This window comes from Sabethes cyaneus, chromosome 3 (assembly GCF_943734655.1).
Source record: "Sabethes cyaneus chromosome 3, idSabCyanKW18_F2, whole genome shotgun sequence".
Taxonomy (NCBI): domain Eukaryota; kingdom Metazoa; phylum Arthropoda; class Insecta; order Diptera; family Culicidae; genus Sabethes; species Sabethes cyaneus.
In genome coordinates this window covers 162,226,956-162,251,484 of record NC_071355.1, presented here as the reverse complement: position 1 = coordinate 162,251,484, position 24,529 = coordinate 162,226,956, and the positions used below count along the sequence as shown (strand labels likewise).

At 39.6% G+C, this 24,529-nt stretch overlaps 1 protein-coding gene across 5 annotated transcripts in view; it reads left to right on the top strand.

Annotated features, from left to right (window-relative positions):
- LOC128744227 (cGMP-dependent protein kinase, isozyme 2 forms cD4/T1/T3A/T3B) overlaps positions 1-24,529 on the top strand; it is a 416,751-nt gene that overhangs the window by 263,712 nt on the left and 128,510 nt on the right. For 2 of the 5 annotated variants that reach the window (XM_053841068.1, XM_053841069.1), the window contains exon 2: positions 6,945-8,804. The exons of the other annotated variants lie outside the window; for them this stretch is intronic. In XM_053841068.1, coding sequence (XP_053697043.1) covers positions 7,241-8,804 — 1,564 coding nt within the window. In that variant the 5' untranslated portion in view covers positions 6,945-7,240. The remainder of the gene's footprint in view (positions 1-6,944; positions 8,805-24,529) is intronic. 5 annotated transcript variants of the gene reach the window in all.

The following is a 24,529-nucleotide window of genomic DNA, read 5'->3' as shown; positions in this document are numbered from 1 at the left end:
CTAACGAAAAGCAACCGTGCTATGATTATGGTTCAATACTACAAAAAAACAACCACTATATGTGCATGGGACAAGTCCGTCGGATGCCGTTTGACACAAACGAATAATTGGCTTTCGTCGGATCGATACCGGGCGACAAATTTTTACTGTGGGTAGCCAATATGCAGGTAAAAAGAGAAATGGAAAATACGTCACCTTATGCTCCCAGTCAGTTTGCAGTTTACACTCTTCAATATGAATGCAAAGCGGGGTGAACGACTGTTGGCTTCTCTTGAGAGGTCACATAATTGTAGGCGGCAGTCTTCGCAAGCGGCAGTTTGACTGGATTCGAAAACCCGTCAGATGATCGTTTTCGAAGCGCAAGTTGAATGCAGAATGCGTACGCATTCACGCGATCACAGTCAACTTGCGATTCCTTTTCAAGCCTTGATCCCTAGCGATTTCAAAAGTGCTCAAATCACTCAAGTCAAGCAGTACATACGCAGAAGCTATCTCGGCTTCTACCTCAGAAGCAGTGCTGTTGGAAAAAACTGAAATAAAGAACTTTACAAACAATTCGTACGAATCCAAAATCCATGCTTAGTTCAACACAATCGACGCAAACATTTGAAGAGATGATTTTTGTCGCTTGGAATTCACAAAATTTCAAAATTTGTTACAATTTCCAATTTTTTTCTAGTTGATGGCACGGATACCAGATCAAAAACAAAGTTTGATTAAATTTGATTTAAATATCTTTTGCTTTTTCCGACTTTTCCAGTCTTTTATAAAAATTAGAATCTCTCCTACGTTTCGATTGTTTATACGACCTTTTTCATGGATCAAATGGTGTCCGTTCTTCACCTTTAATCTCAACTTAGGTAGAATTTTTTTTGCCGATTTTCAGAAATTCTATTGTTCGAATTGCCATTTCTGTTTCGTGTTTCTGTTAACTCCATTCGTAAACACAAATTTTGTAGGTGATAGAGCTCATAGGCAATTAATTTTATAAAAAAAATTTACCGTATATCCTACAAATTATTTTTTAACCCCGATTTTTTAAGTAAATTTCGAAGGGATGGGAGGGGGGGGGGTGTGACAAAAACTTTAAAAATAATTTGCAATGGCCTTACTAGCTGAAAAAACGAGGTAGCGCAACTATAGAACCAAGGGTAATTGATCATCAATCGATATAAAACATTGGGAAATTGAATGTGGGGCCAAAATGAGCAGTTATACCAAGTTTGCCCTATAAACTAATTCGATACGGGTCAAATAATTGATGATAATTATAGCCGCAATCAGAGATGGAAAATCAGTGATTTCGATCAAATCTGTAAGTTATCGCCGCACGCACAGATCATGATCTGTTCAATTCATGGCAAACCATTACTCGTTAGTTTTATTTACAAGATTTTGTTCTCTAATAAATTCGCAGCTGTCGCTCACAGTGTTAGATTGGTCCGAGTCCAAGTCCAAATTGGTTCAAATACAAGTTCAAATTAGTCTGAGTCCAAACTCAAATTGGCTCAAGTCCAACTCGAAATTAGTTTAAGTTTAACTCCAAATTGGTCCGAGTCTAAGGTCAGGTTAATTCGATTTCAAGACCAAGTTGGTCCAAGTCCAAGGACAGATTGGTTTGTGTCTGAGTCCAAATTCGACCAAGTGCAACTCCAAATTGACCCGGGTCTAACTTTGAGTTGGTCCGAGTCCAAATTGGTCCCAGTCTAATTCCAAATTGGTCCGAGTTTTAGTCCAAATAGGTGGTCCAATTCCAATTCTGAATTACTCCGAGTTCAACTCCCAATTCGTACGAGTTCAAGGCCAAATTGGTACGAGTCCTAGGACGAAATAGTACGTTTCCATGTCCAAATGCGTCCAATTGCTACAGACCAACTTCAAATTGGTCCGAGTCTTACTCCCAATGAGTTCGAACACAATTCCAAATTAATCCGAGCCCAGATCGAAATTGACCCAACTCTAGGTTTAATTTAATCCGAGTCCAAATACAAATTGGTCCAAGTCTAACTCCAAATTGGTCTGTGTCCAACTCCTAATTAACTTGAATCCATCTCCAAATTGGTCCGAATGTTAGTTCAATTTGGTCCGAATCGAACTCCAAATTAATCCGAGTCCAATGCTAAATTGGTCCACGTTAAATTTCAAAGCAGTCCGAGTTTAAGTCCAGATAAGTCCGAGCACAACTTTATATTGGTCCGAGTCCAAGGCCAGGTTAGTCCGATTTCAAGATTAAGTTGGTCCAAGTCCGAGCATAAATTGGCTTGTGTTTAAGTCCAAATTCGTTCAAGTGAAACTCCAAATTGATCCAAGTCTAACTCTAAATTGGTTCGAATCAAATTCCAGAATTAATCCCGGTCCAATTCCAACTCTAAATTGATCCGAGTCTATTTCTTAATAAGTCCGGACCCATATCCAGGTCCAAGTTAAACTTCAAATGTGTCCCAGTCCAGCTCCAAATTGGTCCAAGTTTAAGTCCAAATAGGAGATCCGATTCCAATTCTGAATTGCCCCAACTCTAACTTGGACTCCAACTCCAACAAGTCCAACTTGGGTTCATAGAAGGATCTAAGTTTAGAGTTTGCAAGAGTCCAAGGTCAAGTTGATACGAGTCCAAGGACGAAGTAGTTCATGTTTATGTCCAAATGCGTCCAAAACCAGCTCCAAATTGGTCCGAGTCTACCTCCAAATTGGTTCGAATCCAACACCAAATTAACCCGACTCAAATTCTTAAGAAGTCCGAGACCAACTCTAAATAGTTCCAAATTTTAATTTTATTCCAGTCCAAATCCAAATTGGTCCACGTCTGACTCCAAATTGGTCCGAATCCAACTCCAAATTAATGCGAGTAAAATTCTTAAGAAGTCCGAGTTCAACTCTAAGTTGGCTAAATTCAAAATGGTTCGAGTTTAAGTCCAAATAAGTCCGAGTACAACATTATATTGGTTCGAGTCTAGCTCCAAATGGTTCAAGTCTGTCTCCAAATTGATTCCAGTCCAACTCCGAAATGGTCCGTGTCCTTCCAAATCGGTCTGATTCCAACTCCAAATTAGTCCCAGTTTAACTTCTAGAGGGTCCGAGATCAAATCCAAATTAACCTCGCTTTAAATTAGTCTAACACTACATTGGTCTGACTCCATGTCGTTTTAACTATAAATTGGCCCAACTTAAATTGGTTTGATTTGAAATTGGTCCAACTCTAAGTTATCTCAGCTCAGCTGATCCAGCTCCAAATCCGTGCAACTTCAAATTGGTCTAATTGAGCTGACTCCAAATTGGTCCGAGTTCAAATGCAGATTGGTCCGCATCCAAGGCCAAGTTAGTTCGATTTCAAGACCAAGTCCAAGTTATCGCCTCACGCACTGATCATCTATACAATTCAACAGTTACTCTTTAGTTTTAATCACAAGATAATTCTCTAATAAATTCTCAGCAGTCGATCACAGTGTTAGATTAGTCCGAGTCCGAGTCCTAATTAGTTCAAATATAAGTTCAAATTAATCTGAGTCCAAACTAAAATTGGTCCGAGTCTAACTCCAAATTCATCCGAGTCCAATGCCAAATTTGTCCGATTTGAAGACCAAGTTGGTTCAAGTTCAAGGACAGATTGGTTTGTGTCTAAGTTAAAGTCCAAATCCAAATTCGTCCAAGTCAAACTCCAAATTGGCCCGAATCCAACTCTAAAATTAATTCTAGTCCAAGTCTAAATTGAATCCGAGCCCAAATTGACCCGAGTCCAATACTAAATGGAACCATGTCCATTTCTTAATAAGTCCGAGTTCAGGTCCAAGTTAAACTTCAAATTGGTCCCTCTCCAAACCCAAATTGATCGGACTTTCAGTCCAATTAGGAGGTCCGATTTCAATTCTGAATTGACCAAAGTGTAACTCCCAGTTCGTACGAATTCAAGGCCAACTTGGCACGAGTTTAAGGACGAAGTAGTTCGTGCTTATGTCTAAATTCGTCCAAGACCCAATTAAATGGAGTTTTAGTTCAAATTGATCCGAGTACAACTCGAAATTGGTTCCAATCTAAATCCTGATTGGTCTGAATCCAATTCCCAATTGCTCCGAATTCACCTCCATATTGGTTCGATTTCAACTCCAATTTGGTCCGAGTCCACGTTGAAATTGATCGGAGCTAAAACTAAATTTAATGCGAGTTCAAATGCAAATCAGTTCGAGTTTAAATCGAAATTGGTCCAAGACCAAATCCAAATTAACCCCGCTCCAAATTGGTCTAAATCTATATTGATCTAACTCCAAATCGATTCAACTACAAATCGGCCCAATTTCAAATTGATTTACCTGCAAATTGGTTATGCTCTAAATTATCTCAGCTCTAAACTGGTCCAACACCAAATCGGTCCCACTACAACTTGGTCCAACTTCAACCTGGTCCAACTCCAAATTGATACAACTTAAAATTGGGCTAACTTTGAACTGAGCTGGCTCTAAGTTGGGCTAATTTCAAGTTGATCCAACTTCAAATTGGTCCAACTTCAAATTGGTTCAAGTCCAAATTGGTCCCAATCCAACTGAAAATTATTCCTAGGCAAACTCAATTATTTCGAGTTCAAATCTAAATTGGGGTGTTTGACTTTGGATACTTAGGTTGTCGTCGTTTACGATATAGCGTTTTGAGGCGTTTATACAGGTTCTCGATATCATGTAGGTTTTAATGTTGACTTGTCACTCGAAAGACGGAACAATGCTTTTTTACACAAAACTACATCAATAGAAACCAAAACACAAATATTTTCATGACCATTTGTCCTGCCCTAATGTAATGTCATGAAAATCTACATCCCGTTAAACAACAACCCAATTGGTCGCAATGGAAATCTAAATTGGTCCAACTTAAATTAGTCCAACTCCAAACTGGTCCAACTTTAAATTGGTCCCCCCCAAACTGGGCCAACTTTATATTATTTTATGCTTAAGAAATAAGTTTGGTTATAGGGTATGTTGCTACTTCGTAGTAATTGCCTATTCCCGTCCTATCCAACACAAATTATTAAAAATATCAGCATTTTTATGGCACACAATGCAAAACTAGTTATTTCCTAATATTTTTGTTTGTAGTCTATCATATGCGATCAATCACAGTGAGCTGAGATCTTTTTAAATGCTTTTTATCATTAAAGAAATCCTACCAGCCAAATTTCCAACGGTTTTTCGTGCGACGAAGAAGAAAATGTCGACTAATCGTTCTAATTTCCGTCATTCATAAATGAAAATAACTCACGCAAGGCATTGTCTTTATTCTACAGCCAGGAAAACTTGCCTGACCTGGAGAAATTTTGCAGAATAACATTTGTCATGCCATCCTACACAAATACATGCGCGTTAACTTTGTAAATATTGCTGTGATTTTTAGTTCGGACGATGAAAAATTTTGACGGACGGATTTTAAAACGCTATGACGAATTTAGGAAATAAAGTCAGTTGCGTAATTTCAATAATATGCTTAATTAATGGCTTTTCAGTGATTTCAAAGTTCAAGGATCGGAAGGTAAATGTGTTTTAGTCAAATCAGCACAACATTTTTTGGAGCATTCATTAAATCCAGAAAATTAGAATGCCTTTACTTACTACGACGGGAATTAGAAATAAACCCTATGTTGAGACACTGCTATACTGCTCTCATCCATGTTCGGGCACGAAACGATCACTTTGTTTCGATACGGATTCATTTGACTGTACTGTCTCGGCCAAGCAAAGTTTGAAATATATCACAATTGTAGATTTTTTCGATGATTTTTTCGATGATTCGATGAGAACTACCATGTTTTTGGCGGACGTTTCGACTTACTCTGCTTCAGTCATTGAGAAAGTCAAAACATCCGCTGTAAACATCATAGTTTTTGTGATAATATTCACGGTGAAGAACTATAATAATAAAAGTTTACAATACATATGTACGGAGTATTTATAGAGCTAGTTGTTATACATAATATTGCCGTATGAAACTTTGTTGTAACTGTTGTATTTGTCAGCTGTACAAAAAATATTCCTTCTATCATTAGGTAGATTCTATTACATTTCTTTTCTACGTTGTGGGTTAGATAACTTACATGCTTAACCTAATACAAACACGAGGTGTAATTAAATTTTCTTTAAAATTGACGCTGTTTAAGTTTTTTTACTCAATCTAGTTAACCAATTATCAGCAACATGCAAACTATTTCAAAAAACCAAGTAGTTATTGCCGCACTCAGCATATTGTACAACCATTACCGGTTCGGTTCGAACGAAAACATATTGTATTCAACACAACCGACTTACTCAACGTCCATTTGATTTCTGCTCAACAGTTTCCTCATAAATCATAAACATTTCTGTTCAAACACTTTTGTGGGTGGTAATTCTTCAATCCAATCGAATCCAATAAGGTCATCGTACTCATTGAGCTATCAAAACAACGTCGCGTCACAATCGATTACCCATCGTCGCCGTGTTGCGTTCATTGCGTCGCTACGCAAGACGCTTCTGGTGTCGGACGGCCGCGTCTATTCTAGAGCACTGCAAGGAGCCTTTCAGAATTTGCGCGCCACGGCGCAAACCACTTCGGACTTTTTCAGTTCAATTCAAACAGCTAATAGACGAAAATCACTCCGCCGTTACGGATCAATCAATTAGCAAACAAAAAAGAAATACCGTTTCGATCGATTGATTTCATAGTGAATTACCTGCCTACAAACAAACAGCGAGGGGATTTTTTATTGCTTGCTTTCGTGCGGGAGGATGTTCGACCGACGCGTCGGGGAAGGGAGCGAAACTTCATCCGAATTCATTAGATATTCTGCCCTCTCACAATCGCGTGGAATTGATTAATTAGTTACTAATATACAACTATCGAACCAAACTGGACTGAACCACGCAAGTGTTTACTGATTGTGTATTTGTGTGTACGATCGCTTCTAATTCCATTGTTGTTGAATTTAGACGGAGCGTGAAAATTGTTCCAGTGTTACAGCAACCCGCATAAACTAGCAGCAGCGGCACGCTCAGTTAGTATAACGACGGAGTGCAACCGAAAAGGTTTTCCGAACAACGAAGACGATGATGGCACGAAACAGACAGCAGTGAAAAACGCCAACCTGACAGCAGGTGGCTTTACGTGTGTATTAGCATCTGCAAACAAAAAAGTTTACCATGAATTGACCAGTGCGTTAAAGTGTGCTTGTACACATTTCGTACCGTAAGTGTAAGTGAGAAAGAATATAGGAAGAAAGTGAAAAATGCGCATCAAACATCATCCGGGCAGGGCGATCGAAGCCAGCTTATCGCTGGAGCAGCACAATGCAATGGGTGCCCTGTACGAAGCCAATTGGGATAAGGTTCAGTCCAGTATGAATTCCCTAATCGAAAGTCACCACGAACTGGGACGAGAAGACGACGGCAAAACCACGCCCATTCGTGAGTTGGATGAAGATGAAGGCTTACCCGATGAGGATGAAGACGTGACGCAGGGTCTGAAACGGAATAGTACTGTCCTAAAGGCTCTCAATGGATACAAACCCTCCACGATACGCCGCCACCGACTGCGGCAATTTCCGGAGTGGGATGAGTTGAAGGAATCCAGCTATTCGGAGGAGAACTTAGACGTGATACGACCCCAAAATTCGCTGAAACCGTTTGCAAATGCTCACGCTCGACTGCCGAATGGTTATCGTCAATGGGATCGACAATCGCCATCCAAGGAGTACCGGATGTACGTAAATCTCGCCTCGTCAGAGAGTTTTCGTACTCCATTCGCCGGCGGAAAGAATACAGCTCTGAAACGATCCAACACGGTGGCTATCCAAACTGGCAACTTGGATGCCTGTCGACCCCGGACGCTGGATCGTCGGGACGTCTTTCAGCGATTGAAAGAAAAAGTTCGCCAGCAAAAGCCAATCGATGAGTTTTCCGACCATCAACGAAGTTATGGATTTCCTGCCAACACCGAACTAATCGAACGTAGCAATACTAGATATAGGCCTAGCAAAAACTGTGATACTAAAAGTTCTAAGTCTCTCGAGTCAATAACAGCTCTTCCGGACTACCACCGCGGAAGTGACGACAGCGAAAGTAATCTTTCGATAGGAGATCGAATGACCGGTTATCGCTCTTCGAGCGATCTTTGCTCACGAGTGTACCGCGACGATACCGGAAAAACCCTCCGCAACATCCCAAAAGCGACTGCAACGTTGTCTCGCAATAAAAGCGTCAAAGGTCGGCCAATTTTGGATGATATCCCAGCTGACTTGTTGCCCCGTTCGGATTCCGAAAGCTTCAAGAAAACCAAAAAGGTTGGCTTTGGCAAAATGCTGTACAATACCATATCCGCCGGCAGTAAATTTCCTCGAGCTTTACTCAAAAACCACTTCAGTAAAGACGTCAACGAAACATCGGAGTTCGACAACTTTGACTATCGCAACCCCGATCAATGGATGAAAGGACCATCGACAGGGTCCTCTCCATTGCAGCAAACACCTCCGTTAGTGTCACCTTCGTCATCGAAGTCCAGTTCTTCCTCTTCAACTGCGTCATCCTTTAAAAAACTGTTTCGCACCCGTTCCCGCGCCAACCGGCGCCAGCCGAGCAGTTCGTCCAGTTCGGCCGATTCAGCCGATTCTTTCCTGCTGCCGACCCCGGAAGAGCGGCCCATTCCGCCGCCGTTGCCGGCACCTCGCGTACCGTTGACCACCTACCGTCAAAACATCGTTCCGGTTCATACGTACGCACGTAAGCGGCGCACTGGCGTTCTGAACGCCGAACCTATCTACGGCAATCTGGAGGACGTCCACGGAAACAGTGAAGGTAAGTGCGCTTATTTTCCTGCCTTTTAATTGTTGTTTGTAAATTGGACAGGCGTGACCTGCGTGCTGTTTTTTTTTTGTTGTGCTGATGCTTTGTTATGTGTTTTTTTTATGATTGCATTGCTAACGGCATGCAATGAAGACAGCTAACTGAAGACAAATTATCTGCATCCAATGTAGTTTCTTCCCGTTAGCAATAAAAAAAATTGCATCGTTTTAAGCTTTTTTTTGTTTTGATTCATAGTCTTATGCAACAGAGCTAAAAGCGAATTTAGTGATCGTTAAAACTAGGTTGGGATGCCAAACGTGTGCCGCCAACCCGCGGCGTTTATGCTCCAAAATTGGTCTTGAAGCTTTCGAAGCATGGTGGGCCGTTAAATTTCAACTGTCAAATGAGTCCAATTGCGCTTTTCATGGACGATCTTTTGGCATGTAACATTACGTAACGGCTTAGTCGTTATTGTGCTGTCGTATGTTACGCACACAATGGACAGGTCCAAGGTTTAACAGCCAATTCGACACATTATTGCGAGGTACCTAATTTAAATGTTACTCTATCCTCGTTCGTAACCTAATACCGATCGTAAATTAAAATATCACCTTCGCTTTGTGCGATGTCGTAATTGGTGGTAAATTCGAAAGGTGACTTATCGCATCTGCATTTAGGAACTTTTAGCATCCGGGCGACTAACAAGCTTACAAAAAATCGAACAGCATCCAAACACCAAAAGGTTACTGATCCGATCGAAGTATAGCGTTTCGCGTGTGGCTGGCGACGATGTCATTGAAATACAAAATCCGCATGCAAAACAAAGATCACAAACTTCGGATGCCAGGCTCACGAAGAAGGTGGTGCAAAACGGACACCGTTGATGATTAATCTCTTCCCGTTGCACTGACGTGATCTTGCGAATTTGTTGTTGGTAATGTAGATATCTTGTGCCTCCCGAATGGCCACATCATTCGTGGTGTGTATTTTTCTTACTCTTATTTATGACCTCGAAATTTTTTTGGATACTGTTTCTTATGGCTGAGCTTTTTTATATTTTTTGCAGCTCAGGTTATATTTTTGATGTTTTTTGCAATACGGATTATATGTTATTTTCAGGTTTCGACTAATTTTATAAGGATTTGAATTCTTGCAATATTTTGCCAGATTGAAAACTGAAAATCGAAGTCAAAAATAACAAAAAAAAAAAGATTAAAATTAAACCTTGACACGGATATTATTTTTCACAAAGTCGTTTTGCACTAGAATATGGTATTACTCTTGATTTAAATGTTTCATGTTTATATGTTTTATTTTGTTGATTATAATGAAAAAACGACCGTTTGTTTTTTTGTTTAAAATTCTTGGTTGGCTTTCGGTCACGGGTTGCGTGCGAAAATGTTTATTTTCCGTTTACAGTCGACGTTTCGAGGGATATCCCCTCATCTTCAGGACAGAACGTATACAAATATTTTTTTGTCAAGTGGATTGTGTCATTGCACTGTGGAAAGCTTGTTATTCTACAACAGGTTTTACCCGGGCACATCGAACACAGATTATGATTTATTTTGTTGTTTATCATTAGACGTCCAGTTAACTTTACAACTTTTGGGAAAGTTCTAGTTCAGGTGTATCAAAACTAGAGAAGGATTTTTTTAATGTTGGAGTTTCGATATGTCACTTTTATTTAATTTTTCCTCGGGGCGAACCAACCACTGGTTGAAAGCCCCAATAAAAACAAGTTAATAAATAAAATAAAAATTTAATTTTTCGATGAGAAATGTTTCTCAACAAAAATGATCTATATCTAGAGTAGAGGAGGGTATTTTCAGCCTATTATGCGGTAGCCTGAACAATATTCAAGAATTATGGTGAAGATCTATTTATTCCAAACCAGCTGACCCGACAAGCTTGCTGTTGCCACAAATTAAACTGTGTTGTAAATAAATCGTGAATCTCGGATGACCTTTGTCACAATCTCGAGTTTTCCAAGTTTCTGAGGAGTTCATGGGTGTTTTAATATACAAATTTTCCTCACAGTAAAGTACAAAACAATTGCTTACTCTAATAAAATAAACCGGATAGCATTTAAATATTCGCCATCATTACAAACCATTTCGCCGAATACCATTTTGTTGTACAACCTAGATAGAGGTGATCTCTACGGGGGGCTGCCCCCCCCCCTCTCCTCCGCAGTGGCCGGCGCTAACGATGGCAGGTCGCCGGCAACACTCGTGGGCTGTGGCGAGTCTAAAATTTCTCGAGTTCGATTAGTTTTTGAGTTACCCAAAAATTTCTGTTTTATTTGTATAAGTACTTATCCCCCTACCACAGGGGTGAAGGGTCTCAAACCATCATAATAAATTTCCTTCCTCCAAAATCCCCCATGCCCCATGCCAAATTTGGTTCTATTTACTTGATTAGTTCTGGAGTTATGAGGAAATTTGTATTTCATTTGTGTGGAAGCCCATCTCCTAAAAAGGTAAGGGGTCCTAATTCATCATAGAAAAAAATTTGCCTCCAAAACCACCCACATGGCAAATATGCGCCCATTTGATTGATTAGTTCTCGAGTTATAAGGAAATTGCATTTCATTTGTATGGAAGCCCCCCCCACTCTTAAAGGGGAGAGCGGTCATACTTCCCCTCCTAAAGAGGGGATGGGTCTTAATTCACCAGAGAAAAAAAATTGCCTACAAAAACATCCACATGGTAAATTTGGTTCCATTTGCTTGATTAGTTCTGGAATTATGAGAAAATTTATATTTCTTTTGTATGGAATCCCCCCCCTCTTGAAGGGGAGAGGGGTCCTAATTCCCCTTCTAAAGAGGGGAGGGGTTTCAATTCACCATAGAAAAAATTCTTGTGTCCAAAAACACCCACATGTCAAATTTTGTTCCATTTGCTTGATTAGTTCTCGAGTTTTGCAGAAATTTGTGTTTCATTTGTATGGGAGCCCCCCCTCTTAGTGGGTGGAGGGGTCTCTAACCATCATAAGAACTTTCCTTGGCCCCAAAAACCCCTACATGCAAATTTTCACGCCGATCGGTTCAGTAGTTTTCGATTCTATAAGGAACATACCGACAGACAGACAGAAATCCATTTTTATAGGTATAGATAAGTTTTTCATACACAAATGGTGGGATAACATTCTCACTCAAATATTCGGAGTGCATTTTGGTACCAATAAAACGCTTTTAAATTTATGTTATAGTCGCCATAAGTGATGAGGTTGCTGCGGCTATTTTTAGCCCGCGGCACTGCGGTTCAATTCAATTTCAATTTTTAGATACTCTTTAAAATATTTGTTTTCTTTACGATAGTGTTTTTTGTTATTCTAAAGTTATGGTCACAAAATTCAATTTCCCTATACATTTATTTATTTCAAATAATCATATGTAATCATCTTAGTGTAAATATTATTTTATGAAAATATAAGTAAATTTTCTAACTATCCAAGAAAAATATTACCCGGACAAAAAATCTTATAAAATTTTCAATAGAGATGAAAATAGTGAAATTTGAGGTTTTGCCCCATTTACCCCTATTTCCTAATAGTTTTGAAATCATTTGTATCCATTGAGAGCTTTAAGGACAGCACTATTTTTGAATCATGTACAAACTCTCTCCAATTTGAGATTCTATTTCAAGGAAAGAAGAAGAACGTTGGGAAATAGGTATATGATCAATTTTATTTTAACATAACATAATCTAGAAGTCTGTTTTGCCCCATTTTATTCTGTAGATTATTTGTACTGTAGACAAAATACCAATTCGATACTTTTATCAGAGATTTTCAGGAAGGCATGCCTGTTGCGCATGTAGAAACAGTCATAATATCGAATGACGGTCAACTTTTCGCAAAAATGTCGTGTAAGGGAATGTTTTGCCTTGTTTTACCCTACAACTTGTACTGAAATCTGAGAAAGTATTGATAGGAAAACGAGCAACTGTAAAAGTGTTCCGATTTCGTTCAAATTTGGAGTGCTTGTTCCTAATCAAAAAATTTTAGACTCATATTTTTTTAATGGACGCTTAGGGTGCCCTTTTCTGAATTAGGGTGGCTTCAAAATCCATCATGTTTGCCATTTTTTCTTTCTTCAAAGTTTCAATATATTTGTTGTCCGGAATGCTTTGAGCAAGAGTCAGATATATTTTCTGAAAAGTTGATTGAAATTTGGAGCATTTTATTTGGAGCAAAAATTATTAAAATCGGTTCAGTGGTTCAAAAGTTATGAAGTTTTGAATGAAGTACAATCGGAAAGTATGACGATTTTGGTGACAAGTCTAACTCAGAAAAGGGCACCCTAAGCGTCCAATAAAAAATACGTGTCTAAAATTTTTCGTCTAGGAACAAACACACCAAATTTAAACGAAATCGGAACACTTTTACAGTTGCTCGTTTTGCGATCAATACTTTCTCAGATTTCAGTGCAAGTTGTAGGGTAAAACAAGGCAAAACATTCTCTTACACGACATTTTTGTGAAAAACTTGGTCGTCATTCGATATTTTGACTGTTTCAACCTGCACAACAGGCATGCCTTCTTGAAAATCTCTGATAAAAGTATCGAATCTGGTATTTTGCCTGTAGTACAAAATCCTTGGGGAAAATGGGGCAAAACAGACTTCTAGATTATGTTATGTTAAAATAAAATTGTTCATGTACCTATTTCCCAACGTTCTTCTTCTTTCCTTACCACAGAATCTCAAATTGGAGAGGGCTTGTACATTTTTATTTATTTATTACTAGCTGACCCGACAAACTTCGTATTGCCACAAATTAACCTGTGTTGTACATAAATCATGAATCTCGGATGATTTTTGTCACAATCTCGAGTTTTGCAAGCCCCCAAGCGGGCGGCGCTGCCGACGGCGGGTCACTGGCAACACTCGCGACCGTCTCGTCCTGAATGATTTAGTGTTACTATAGATAGTTTTTGTGGTCTTGTTATTGATTAATGTTTTATTTTTTTTTTTTTTTCTCTTTTCAACGACGTATAGCAGTCGGCTTTTTACTTTTCTGTTGGGAAGAATAAATGCTTAATGCGAGAAATGAAGATTCAGGCAAACTGAAAATTCTTGATATTAGGCCAAAAATATAGACTTAGCGAAGGTGAGAGTCGAACTCACAGCTCCCAATCTCTAGTTGAGCGTGTTGTTTAACCAATTACACCACTAAGCCGTCTATACTCTGTGGTCTTATATCAAGGTTTTGTTATGACGCTTGCCTGATTCTATCATTCATTCGCACATTTATCCAGCGCGAATATATTTTTGTTGACTGTATGTGTTGCAACCGCACAGATTGATAGACATATAGCTATTCGGTTTGCGCTTAATGTTTTATGGAAGAGTCTCGAATTTCTCGAGTTCGATTAGTTTTTGAGTTTCGCAAAAATTTCTCCATATCCCCCTACCATAGGGGTGAGAGGTCTCTAACTATCGTAAAATAAATTCAAGACTCCAAAATCTCCCACATGCCAAATTTGATTCCATTTGCTTGATTAGTTCTCAAGTTATAAGGAAATTTGAATTTCTTTTGTATGGGAGCTCCCCTCTTAAAAGGGGAAGGGGTCGTAATTCACCATAGAAAAAATTTCTGCCATCTAAAACTCCCACATGCCAAATTTGGTTCCATTTGATTGATTAGTTCTCGAGATAAGAGGAAATTTGCATTTCCTTTGTATGGAAGCCCACCCTCTTAAAGGGGAGATGGGCCATAACTCGCTTTCTAAAGAAGAGAGGGGTCTCAATTCACCATAGAAAAAAATCTTGCGTCCAAAACCACTTACATGTCAAATTTGGTTCCATTTGCTTGATTAGTTCTCGAATTATGAGGAAATTTGTATTTCATTTGTGTAGAAGCACCCCCTCTTAAAGTTGGGAGGGGTCCTAATTCACCATAGAAAATATTTTTGCCTCCAGAAACCTCCACATGCCAAATTTGGTTCTATTTGCTTGTTTAGTTCTCGAGTTATGAGGAAATTTGAATTTCATTTGTATAGGAGCCCCCCCCTCCTAAAACGGGTAGGGGTCCCAATTCATCATAGAAAAAAATTTTGTCTCCAAAAACACCCACATGCCAAATTTGGTTCCATTTGCTTAATTACTTCTCGAGTTATGAGGAAAATTTTGTTTCTTTGGTACAGGAGCCCCCCCTCTTAAAGTGGGGAGGGGTCCTAATTTACTATAGAAAATATTCTTGCCCTCGAAAACCTTCACATGCCAAATTTGGTTCCATTTGCTTGATTAGTTCTCGAGTTATGAGGAAATTTGTATGGAAGCCCCCCTTTTTAAAGAGAGGAGGAGTTATAATTCCCCTTATAAAGAGGGGAGGGGTCTCAATTTACCATAGAATAAATTCTTGTCACCGAAAACACCCACATGCCAAATTTTGTTCTATTTGCTTGATTAGTTGTCGAGTTATGCAGAAATTTGTGTTTCATTTGCATGGGAGCCCCCCCTCTTAGTGGGGGGAGGGGTTTCTAACCATCACTAAAACCTTTCCTGGCCCCAAAAAACCACTACATGCATATTTTCATGCCGATTGCTTCAGTAGTTTTCGATTCTATAAGGAACATACGGACAGACAGACAGACAGACAGACAGACAGACAGAAATCCTTCTTTATAGGTATAGATTTGATGGGGCTTTCAACCGTTGGTTGGTTCGCCCAAAGTTTGTACATGATTCTTTCAAAACTATTAGAAAATAAAGGTAAATGGGGCAAAATGGGCTACTTTTCGTCATTTCCGCGCGTTGAGACCATCACTAATCGATTTCTCGTGATTTTTTACATATTAAAAGTCACTTTTTACCCCATAAATACAGCGGCAACTAAAAGTTTCGTTATTTCGAACGATTTTGCACACTGTGCACTGTTTAAACCTGACACTAACAGTGAGTGTGTTAAGTTTGAAAAATCAGCTTTAAAAAATGATATTACTGACGAAGACATTTCATCTTTTAAATTAAAGATTTTTAACGAAGAACTGAGACAACTCTATCGTTGAAAAAGTCAAAAATAAATAGTCGAAACGTCGGAGCTAATTGAAAAAGCCAGTTCTAATTTCTGTAACATTCTGAAAAGGCGAGAAAAAGCATAGTAAAAACTACTAGTGATTAACGACGGCTCATAACCAGATTTTTGGCCATAACTCAGGAGCAAAACATATCACCATTCTTCAGTAGTACTGTGAATCCCGCATACATGTGATCTAATATTCTCGCACGCGCAATCACGTTTTAACGAACAGACTAACATGAGCATCTCTGTCGGACTTCCTTTCTTATTTGTTCATGCACTTTGACGAGTTTGCGAGTGTCTTTTTAGTTATCAGCCACAGTCATCGCTCTTGCTCGTCAGTGCAACCCGAGTAGTTAATTAACCGATTCGTCCCAAGGCCCGCACTCTTATCCGCGCGTATAAGTATCTTACCCGCGAGGACGTAAGATGAAGTGAAAAAGGAGAAATAAATCAAAGTCTGTAGCCATATGGGCTGTTGGCAGCTCCCGAGCTGTTGTCTTCGTGAGCGGGTTGTGCAGAAAGATGCTACGAGGCTGTATGCTCAGGAGCGTGTAGGTATCAGAATGTATACACACAGCACCAGACCGGTTGTTTGTCGTACACTTGCGTCAGTGGTGTAACCGGTGAATGCTGTGCTTCTCACTCTCGCTCGCGTAAGACTGGGCATCATTTACTTCTCGCTCGAATTGCAACATTGTGCTTCAGAGTTTTCTATCGTCTTGAAAAACTTTTTGAAAAAATTGGAGACCTTGAATTTTTTGAATACGTCCAGCAACCTGAAATTTTGAAATGTCCAGCAAGATGCACTTTAAAGGTGTATTCGTATCGTAGACATGTGTTTAGTTTAAATGTTTTCTATTTTCAATTTACCATAATTAAAACTCCTCGAACATCGGTTGACCGTGTATCGTCCTCGACAATGCACATCCATCGGGTGCGGGGTCTGCTTCGAAGTATACGGCCTCTTGCCGGTTCTCTGCGGAAAACAGTTTTGGCTACTCTTTCATTGGGCATTCAGGCCACGTGCCTAGTCTACCGCAGTCTACGACTTTGTACAAGCTTCACTATATCAGCATATTTGTGTACCTGATACAGCTCGTGGTTCACGCGTTTGCGCCACACTCCATTTTCCATTTTGTCACAAAGTATACATCGCAAAATTTTACACTCACAAACACCAAGTACTCGTCGATCAGATCAGCTTCCATGATTCATGTCCGCTAAGAGCCACTGGGAGGATTAGTGTTCTGTAGAGCGCCAGTTTTGTGCCAGTTTTCATTTCAAAATGCGGGACATCAACTGCGTAATTCGAAGAAAGCCCGATTCGCGGCAGCAATTGGTCGTTTTACTTCGCGACTTACATCGTTGTCGCAAGTCGCGAGCATACCAAGGTACATGCACTCTTCCACTACGTTATATCGTTCCCCATCCAGCTCCACTCTGACACGTTCCCATCCAGTAATCATGTACTTAGTTCTGGTGGTGATAATGGTAAGTCCCAATTTCACTGCTTCCAATCAACAAGGCCTCTTCCACTGTTCTACGGTTGATTCCGATGATACCATCGTCATCCGCAAAACCAAGAAGCAAAAGATGTCGTAATGATGGCCCCGTTTATTTACACGTTCGCCCTACGCATTACACCTTCCAAATTAATGTTGAATAGCAGGCTAGAGACTGCATCCCCTGGACTGAAACCATCCAACGTCACGAAGGCGGCTGAAATCTCATCCACTATTTTGACACTTGATTTTGACCCAACCAGCGTCACACGAATCAACTAGTTGGAAAACCATATTTAGCCTTAACTGGCACAGTTCATTTCCTTTGACTGAATCGTACGCCGCCTTAAAGTCCACAAGCAGATTATGAGTCTGCAAGTTGTATTCCCGGAACTTGACGTAGGCTAAAAATCGGATCCGTCGTGCACCGACCCTTATGAAAACGTGCTTGGAAAACTTTCGTTTTTCTGCCACAGCTGCAAATGCCCTGCCAAATCATAAATGTTCGTGCAAAATTGTCGGCAAAACCCAATTTAAATTTTCTTGAAACATCCCCCCGAGCCGTTGCCAAGTAAAATTATTGACCTGCACTCAAAAAAATCGGCACGTAAAGTTTACGTGAAAACAAAGGTAATTCTCATTCATCACACTTTTCATGTAAGATTCAAGTGAATTATTGCTAACTCGCACTCATACTAACCAGTTTACGTGTGATCCCGGTAAATTTTTCCAACTTTCCCATTAACTAGTACATGAAGTTCATGTAAGTTGCTGTGCAGAAGTTTACATGATTTTTCACGTGGATGCGACGTATCGATTTTTTTGAGTGTGGCATTTGCCCGAAATTAGCCTTGACATACACACTTAAAAAACTCGGCAAAATTTGTCGAGATTTTGACAGCAGAGCGTTCGGTAAAAATTTCGGTAGTACATTTCGACGTTTCCGGATCTTTACTAACGTTTGGTATCATAAAAAATTTTACCGAACGCTCGGCTGTCCAAATCTCGGCAACATTTTGCCGACTTCGGTACTTTTTTTAAGTGTGTAGGTTTCATCGTTCTTCAGACACTCGTCGAACTTGGTTAGCACCCGGTCGTATAGCTTTCCAGGACGGATTTTGGCAGCACTATTCTGTTTTATGGTTCGGTTTGGCTGTTTGCTAGCTCGATACGATTTGATTCCTTCCCGGTGTCGAATTCTCCTCACGGCACTATGGGCAGCACCGAGTTTTCTGGCCAAATCACGGTCCGACAGATTAGAATTCCTCTTGATGGCCTTCAAAATCTTACCACGCAGTTTCCGGTCGACAGTTTCACTCCGATGCTTAACTTGAGGCTTCCGAACCGTCGTCAATGTTTCCTTATACCGTTTGATAACGCGCCATACAGTCGGTATTTCTGGGCAATTTCAGCTGTTTAGCAAGCCTAGATGCAGACCACAATGTATTTTCCAAATAAATGTGCACAATTTTTCCTTTCTTTCGGCTTCCATGTTGTTTGTTTACAAAATATAGTCGTTTCGAGGAATGTCAAAAATACATAGGTGAAGCTAACAAAATTTCCAACACGTGGGCGCCTGGAACTTCCAAATCCGTCCACCAAAAGCGCCACAATATGAGCAAAAGTTTGTTTCAATTCTAAATGAAGCAAGCTTTATTGTGGGTCCTGGGTATCGATACATTTAACAAAAAGAGTTTATTGTGTATTGCAAAAGTTTGGTGTCCCACCTTCCAGCAAGTTCTAGGCACCCTAGTGATAAAGCGTACTTTGCTTCACTTTTCTGCAGATAAGTGATTGTCATAAATGTTGGTCATTGATTGCTTAAAATGAATGAATTTATTTTATTTACTAATGAGGTTTTCAACCAGAGACTGGTTCATCTCAAAGATTGTTTAAAAAGTTTCAAACATTAAATAAACAACACTGTGGAGAAAACCTGCATTTTCTGGATAATTTCACTATTTATTTATTATTCGGACGTATTATTATTCTGACTTAAAGATAGGTTTAAAACAGTTTTTTTATTGTTATCAACATCACGTTAATACCCGCAGGGAATGTAGGTCATCAGACTGATAAAAACAGTTTGCAACTGCAGTAAAACTTTAATTATTTGTTGGGTACTCATGTTTCTATTCCCAGCCATTTTTGGAAATGCAACTAGCGGAGGTCTAATTTTCTGTTTTAGCAGACTACAATTACAAAATATTGGCATTAAACATAGTACTTCCTTATATACTTTCTCCTGTCGCCACTCGATTACCATCATCAAGAGTAATTCGATATAGTTTCATGACGATGTTTTTTTTTATTGTCGGTTGTTACAACATGTTTTGTACAGCTTGTTTTAGAAACTTGATTATAAAACTCGCTAATAGAATAGATACTTACAATAAAACTCTAATTGTTACTTGTAATACCTAATTCGGTCCCAACAGGTTATATGAAAAATTACCTTTCACTTGACAGTATGTTAGTGTTTAGATCTAGACGTTAGATCTGAATCAGATTTTCCCACACCTACTGTTCGTTCGGCATTACATGAGGTTCTTTATATGAAATTAAAACTCTTCATTTTATTGGTCAGAAAGAACATTTGTACTGTAGCCAGCTATTGCTTATTTTTATTTTTCGTCGTCACTCTTTGTGCCTTTGTTCTATTATGTATATTATCACTAGAACTATGGAAATATGTATCCATCTGTTTTCTGTATTCCACTCTTCATTTTATTTTGAGTGTAAGCGACATGTTAACCAGGGGTTGAAAAATTCACCGTTTGGATATCAATCGAACGTACAGCAAGCCATATGTCCATCCACACTAACTTAAACGACCAGTTCAATTCTGCGATTCACGATCATACGTTCATAAACGTTCACAAGCCATAACATCGTTGAATACAAAGGGAAACTTTTGGCACCTTCAGAAGTAACTAACACTACTTCAAACTATCCTTTCTTCATGTTGACGCTGTTTTGAACACCTCTGGGTGTCTTACAGCCTATAAATTTGCAACGTTCAGCGTTGAAGGTTCAATTTACATATGTACGATTTTCGATGTTCATCGTCAGCTTTGTTCATGATGAAAGCAAAAGCCGATAGCTGCGCATTATTGGTGAAGGCCACAAAAGTTTAAGCTCAAAGGGGATGAATACCCATTCAAATATTCATTTTTCATGAATACTCACCACTAATCGTTGTGCAAGCTTGTATGTATGGCTTTTCCATGTTTTCAAATTTACTAATTTCCTATACCAAGTCACCTGATATATGTAGAGTACAGCCAATAGCAGTTTATGCAATCCTACTCGTCGATGCCAGTTTGGCTCGGGGACACAATTTACCCGTCGCTAAACGCCTTTTATTCTGGTTTCCATTTTTGTTAAATAGCGCAATCGCGCAGGTGAACTGTCAATTCACGCAGCGTCAGAAGCATGTTGGATTTGCACCCGAGGCAAATGTCACGGCTCAATGGCTTTCCGGCAGTACGCTTAGCGGACATTCGCGAACGGGGTACGGTGGCGCAAATACCGAACTGCAGTCACAATCAAAACGTTTCGCTCCGGGTATTTCGTATTACCATCAACAAGTACTTAACGGTCGCTATAAACTGACAAAGTGCAAACGGATGATTCTGCACCTTTGCTGGACGGTTCGATTCGGACGTTTCAACAATAAAACCGTTGAAGTAGTGAACATAACGAATCATTACCCTGTTATAGTCGGACGAAACATAAAAAAGTGTCCCCTTTCAGTATGCAAAGCGTCCGTTTGTCGCCATCGGATCAACACGGGAGCTGCTTTCACCAAGATAATACTTGATAATGCAAATGGAACTGCCGAAATTTGCAACCGAGACCATGTGTTGCATCGTAAACCTTAACCAGAATCACGCGCGATCGATTATGCAACATCTTTATCAAAGCGCATCACGAAACGAGTTGCCTACCGGGCGGCCGGGCGGTGGAGCGAAAGTGCATACGTGCAAACTCCGACCCACGAACGAGATCTGGTCTTTCTCTTGGCGAACTTGGCAAGCGCATGCATGTAAATTCATATGCGGTAATCATAATGAAGATGCTTACCGACTTCTTACCTCATCGTGAGCAATAACTTGCCGGTGCCTGCGGAGCGCTTGATTTAGCTTCTTGAATGCAGCTAGAAACCAGTTTACGCGCATGAAACCAATAATACAATGGATCCTTTTACTTTTCCGCCTAGACCCAGCAATGTCCCTGAACGTGGCGAGATGCACAGCCGATCAATTGGTAGGCTCGTCACCACCGGTTTGGAAACTTTTACTTTCGTTCATTGCTTAGGTTACTATTGGATGGCCGGTTGAGGTTACCTCTGGAGGATCACGTCATCATCGATCGTATGATTGTTTAGCGCACCCACCAGCAGCAGAACGGCAGAGTGGTGCGGAGCGGTGCGGTGTAAGAAAGCCAAATGGAAATCGATTTCCCATCGCAGATAGAAATCCTTCGCTCGGCGAGAGTTGAATGTTTTGTTTTTCGCATCGCCCAGTTGTTGGTGCCGTGCTGCGTTTTGGTTGATAATGATGAGTAGAAGAAAATCGTACATCAATTTTGATTAATTTCGAGAGATGAAACTATCATGCGCCCCGAAGCCACGCGCTAGTAGGTTGTTAATGAAGTATGCATTGCATGGCCAGATGCAGATCTTTATAGTAGAATGTGTTTGTTGTGCAACCAACAGTGTTGCTGATGAATTTTGTTGGTTTTGAAGCGGTTTACTGATGTACAGAAGCTCCAATGCGAGTTTTAAAGAGTCGTAATACGGATATGACACATTCCAGCGTTACGGGACACCAGTCTTACTACCACTAGCGAGCCCAGACATAAACCAAAGCTGGAGCAAATGACCTTTCAGAAGAATTTTTCGGCCTATAAAATAGTAATCGTAGGATGGTGAATCTAGTCTAGACAACAGTTGATCTACTCGGAGGTAGTAACAAAGAGCAATCTTACAAACAATATCGTCGCATGGGGAAGTGTGTGAAGATATTAGACTACTTGGCGGTAGTTTAATTAGTAAAACACTCGGGTACCAACCGAGAGAGCGTGTGTGCGAACTCCACCTGCCTTTACCCCGATATAGTATTGGTCTATATCAAATTTATTACTTATTGAACTGGAATAGAAATTAGAGTTGAAATTGGACTTGAAACCGGACTTGACGTAGGACATTAAATAAGACTTGAATTTTGACTAATTTGGGTCCTAAATTTTACTTCCTATTGAACTGAAAATTGTAATTAAAATTGTACTTAAAATTTGACTAAAATTTAGAGTAATTCGTATTGGCAATTTTACTTGGAATTACTTACTTACTTACTTATGTGTGCATGTTCGCCTGTCCGGCAGAACAACGGGATGAAATCAGAGATCTCCACTGCTGACGTTTACCCGCCATGGCTTTTACCTGTCGTCAGGACAGGTTTTCGTCTACAGCCCGGGTGTCGTTGGCTAAGCTGCGTCGCCTTGAGCCTCTGGGTCTGCCTCTTCAACGCTGTACTTGGAATTAGACATGAGATTAAATCAGAATTTGAAGTTTTCATTTGAAATTGGACTTGGATTTGGATCTGAAATTAAAGTTAAAATTCGACTTGAAATTTGATTTGAAATTAAGCGCGAAATTAAACTAAAAATTGGACATAAATTGGATTTAAATTGGACTTCTATATCTCACTTTAGTTGATTTTTTCGGTGAAAATAAAGACTATGATGCTTTCAGCGGACGTTTCGACTTACTATCCTTCAGTCATTGACTCTAACAATTACATTGGATTTGTTGAGATTTGACATAAAGTTGAACCTAAAATTGCAACTGAACTAGGCTTGAAATTGGGCTTAAAATCGACATTGAACATTGAAAAAAAAGCAAAACCATGGGTCATAAACTTCTATAAGACTTGACTCTTCTTTGCCGACACAGACTGCGCTACCGGTTAGTACAGTACAGGGCACTTACGGGGTTAGTGCAACGATCCTGCTAACTTTAGCAGCACCGCAAAGCCGAGACGCAAACATACGATGACTTTTGAACTTTTGATTGAACATTAAATTAGACTTGAAATTTGACTAATCTGAACTTGAAGTTTTACTGCAAACCGGATTGGAACTGGATTTACTTGAAATTAAAATTGACTTTTTCCGTCTTGTTCTCTCACATTTTTTACCTCTTTTCTGTTATATTTTTTTTCTCTTTTCCAGTCTTGTTTTTCCACTTTTTGTTTCGTTTTTCCTTGGTCCCTGTACCGTTTTCTTGATTTTGGCCCTCACTTTCAGTCCTGTTTTCCCACGTGTTTGTTACCCCTTCAGTTCCTTTCCCGTTTTCCGTCTTTTCTCTTCCCTTTCCCCTTTTTTCGTTTCTAATTTTCGTTTTTTCTCTTTATCTTTGTTTCTTCTCGTTTCTCGTGTTCGTTCAATCCGTTTTTCTTTTCTTTATGTCCCCTTTTTCCTTGATTTCTTCCTCATTTCTTCTGTTTTTGGCTCCCTTTTTCTTATCCTCTATGAGTTTGCTTTTTAATATCTCGTTTTTTTTTCTTTTTCTCTTACGTTTTACCGTTCGATTTAGTCTATTTTTCTTTTTCTCTCCTTTTTATATACCATTTTCTCAATTATTGCACCATCTTTTTCCTTTTATATCCCGTTTAACCTCTTTTTCCGGTTTTACCCTATCGATTTTCTTTTTCCTCATTCGCTATTCTTCTTTTCCCTTTTGGTGTCTCTTGTTTTCTGTTGCGTGTTTCCTTGCTTGTCATGTTTTCCCTCTTTTTCCCCTCGTTTTCTTCGTTTCCAGAAGGAGAATTCCCAAAATCCTAAAATAATCGGGGTTTGCAATTTTACGATCTATATATAAACATCTGCATTGTTTATGCAAAACAAATCTATCCAGAAAAATAGAAAGTTGTACTTTGATTGTTGACATCGGGGACGTAAAATGTACTGATTGGTGACCAAAATCTGAAGACATTTAACATTATTTCTTGCGACCAATCATGCGGCAGATTTCTAGTACACACGCACCGAGAAGAAATACCAGAATAACGATAACATCGCTTGCTCGTCGTGTCACACACACTTCGCAGCGGCAGAGACACGCTTCAACATTGTAGCACCATGCATGACAAAAGGTGTAGTGGTTTTTGGTATTCTCGTTTGCTGCTTCATTCGTATGCCTA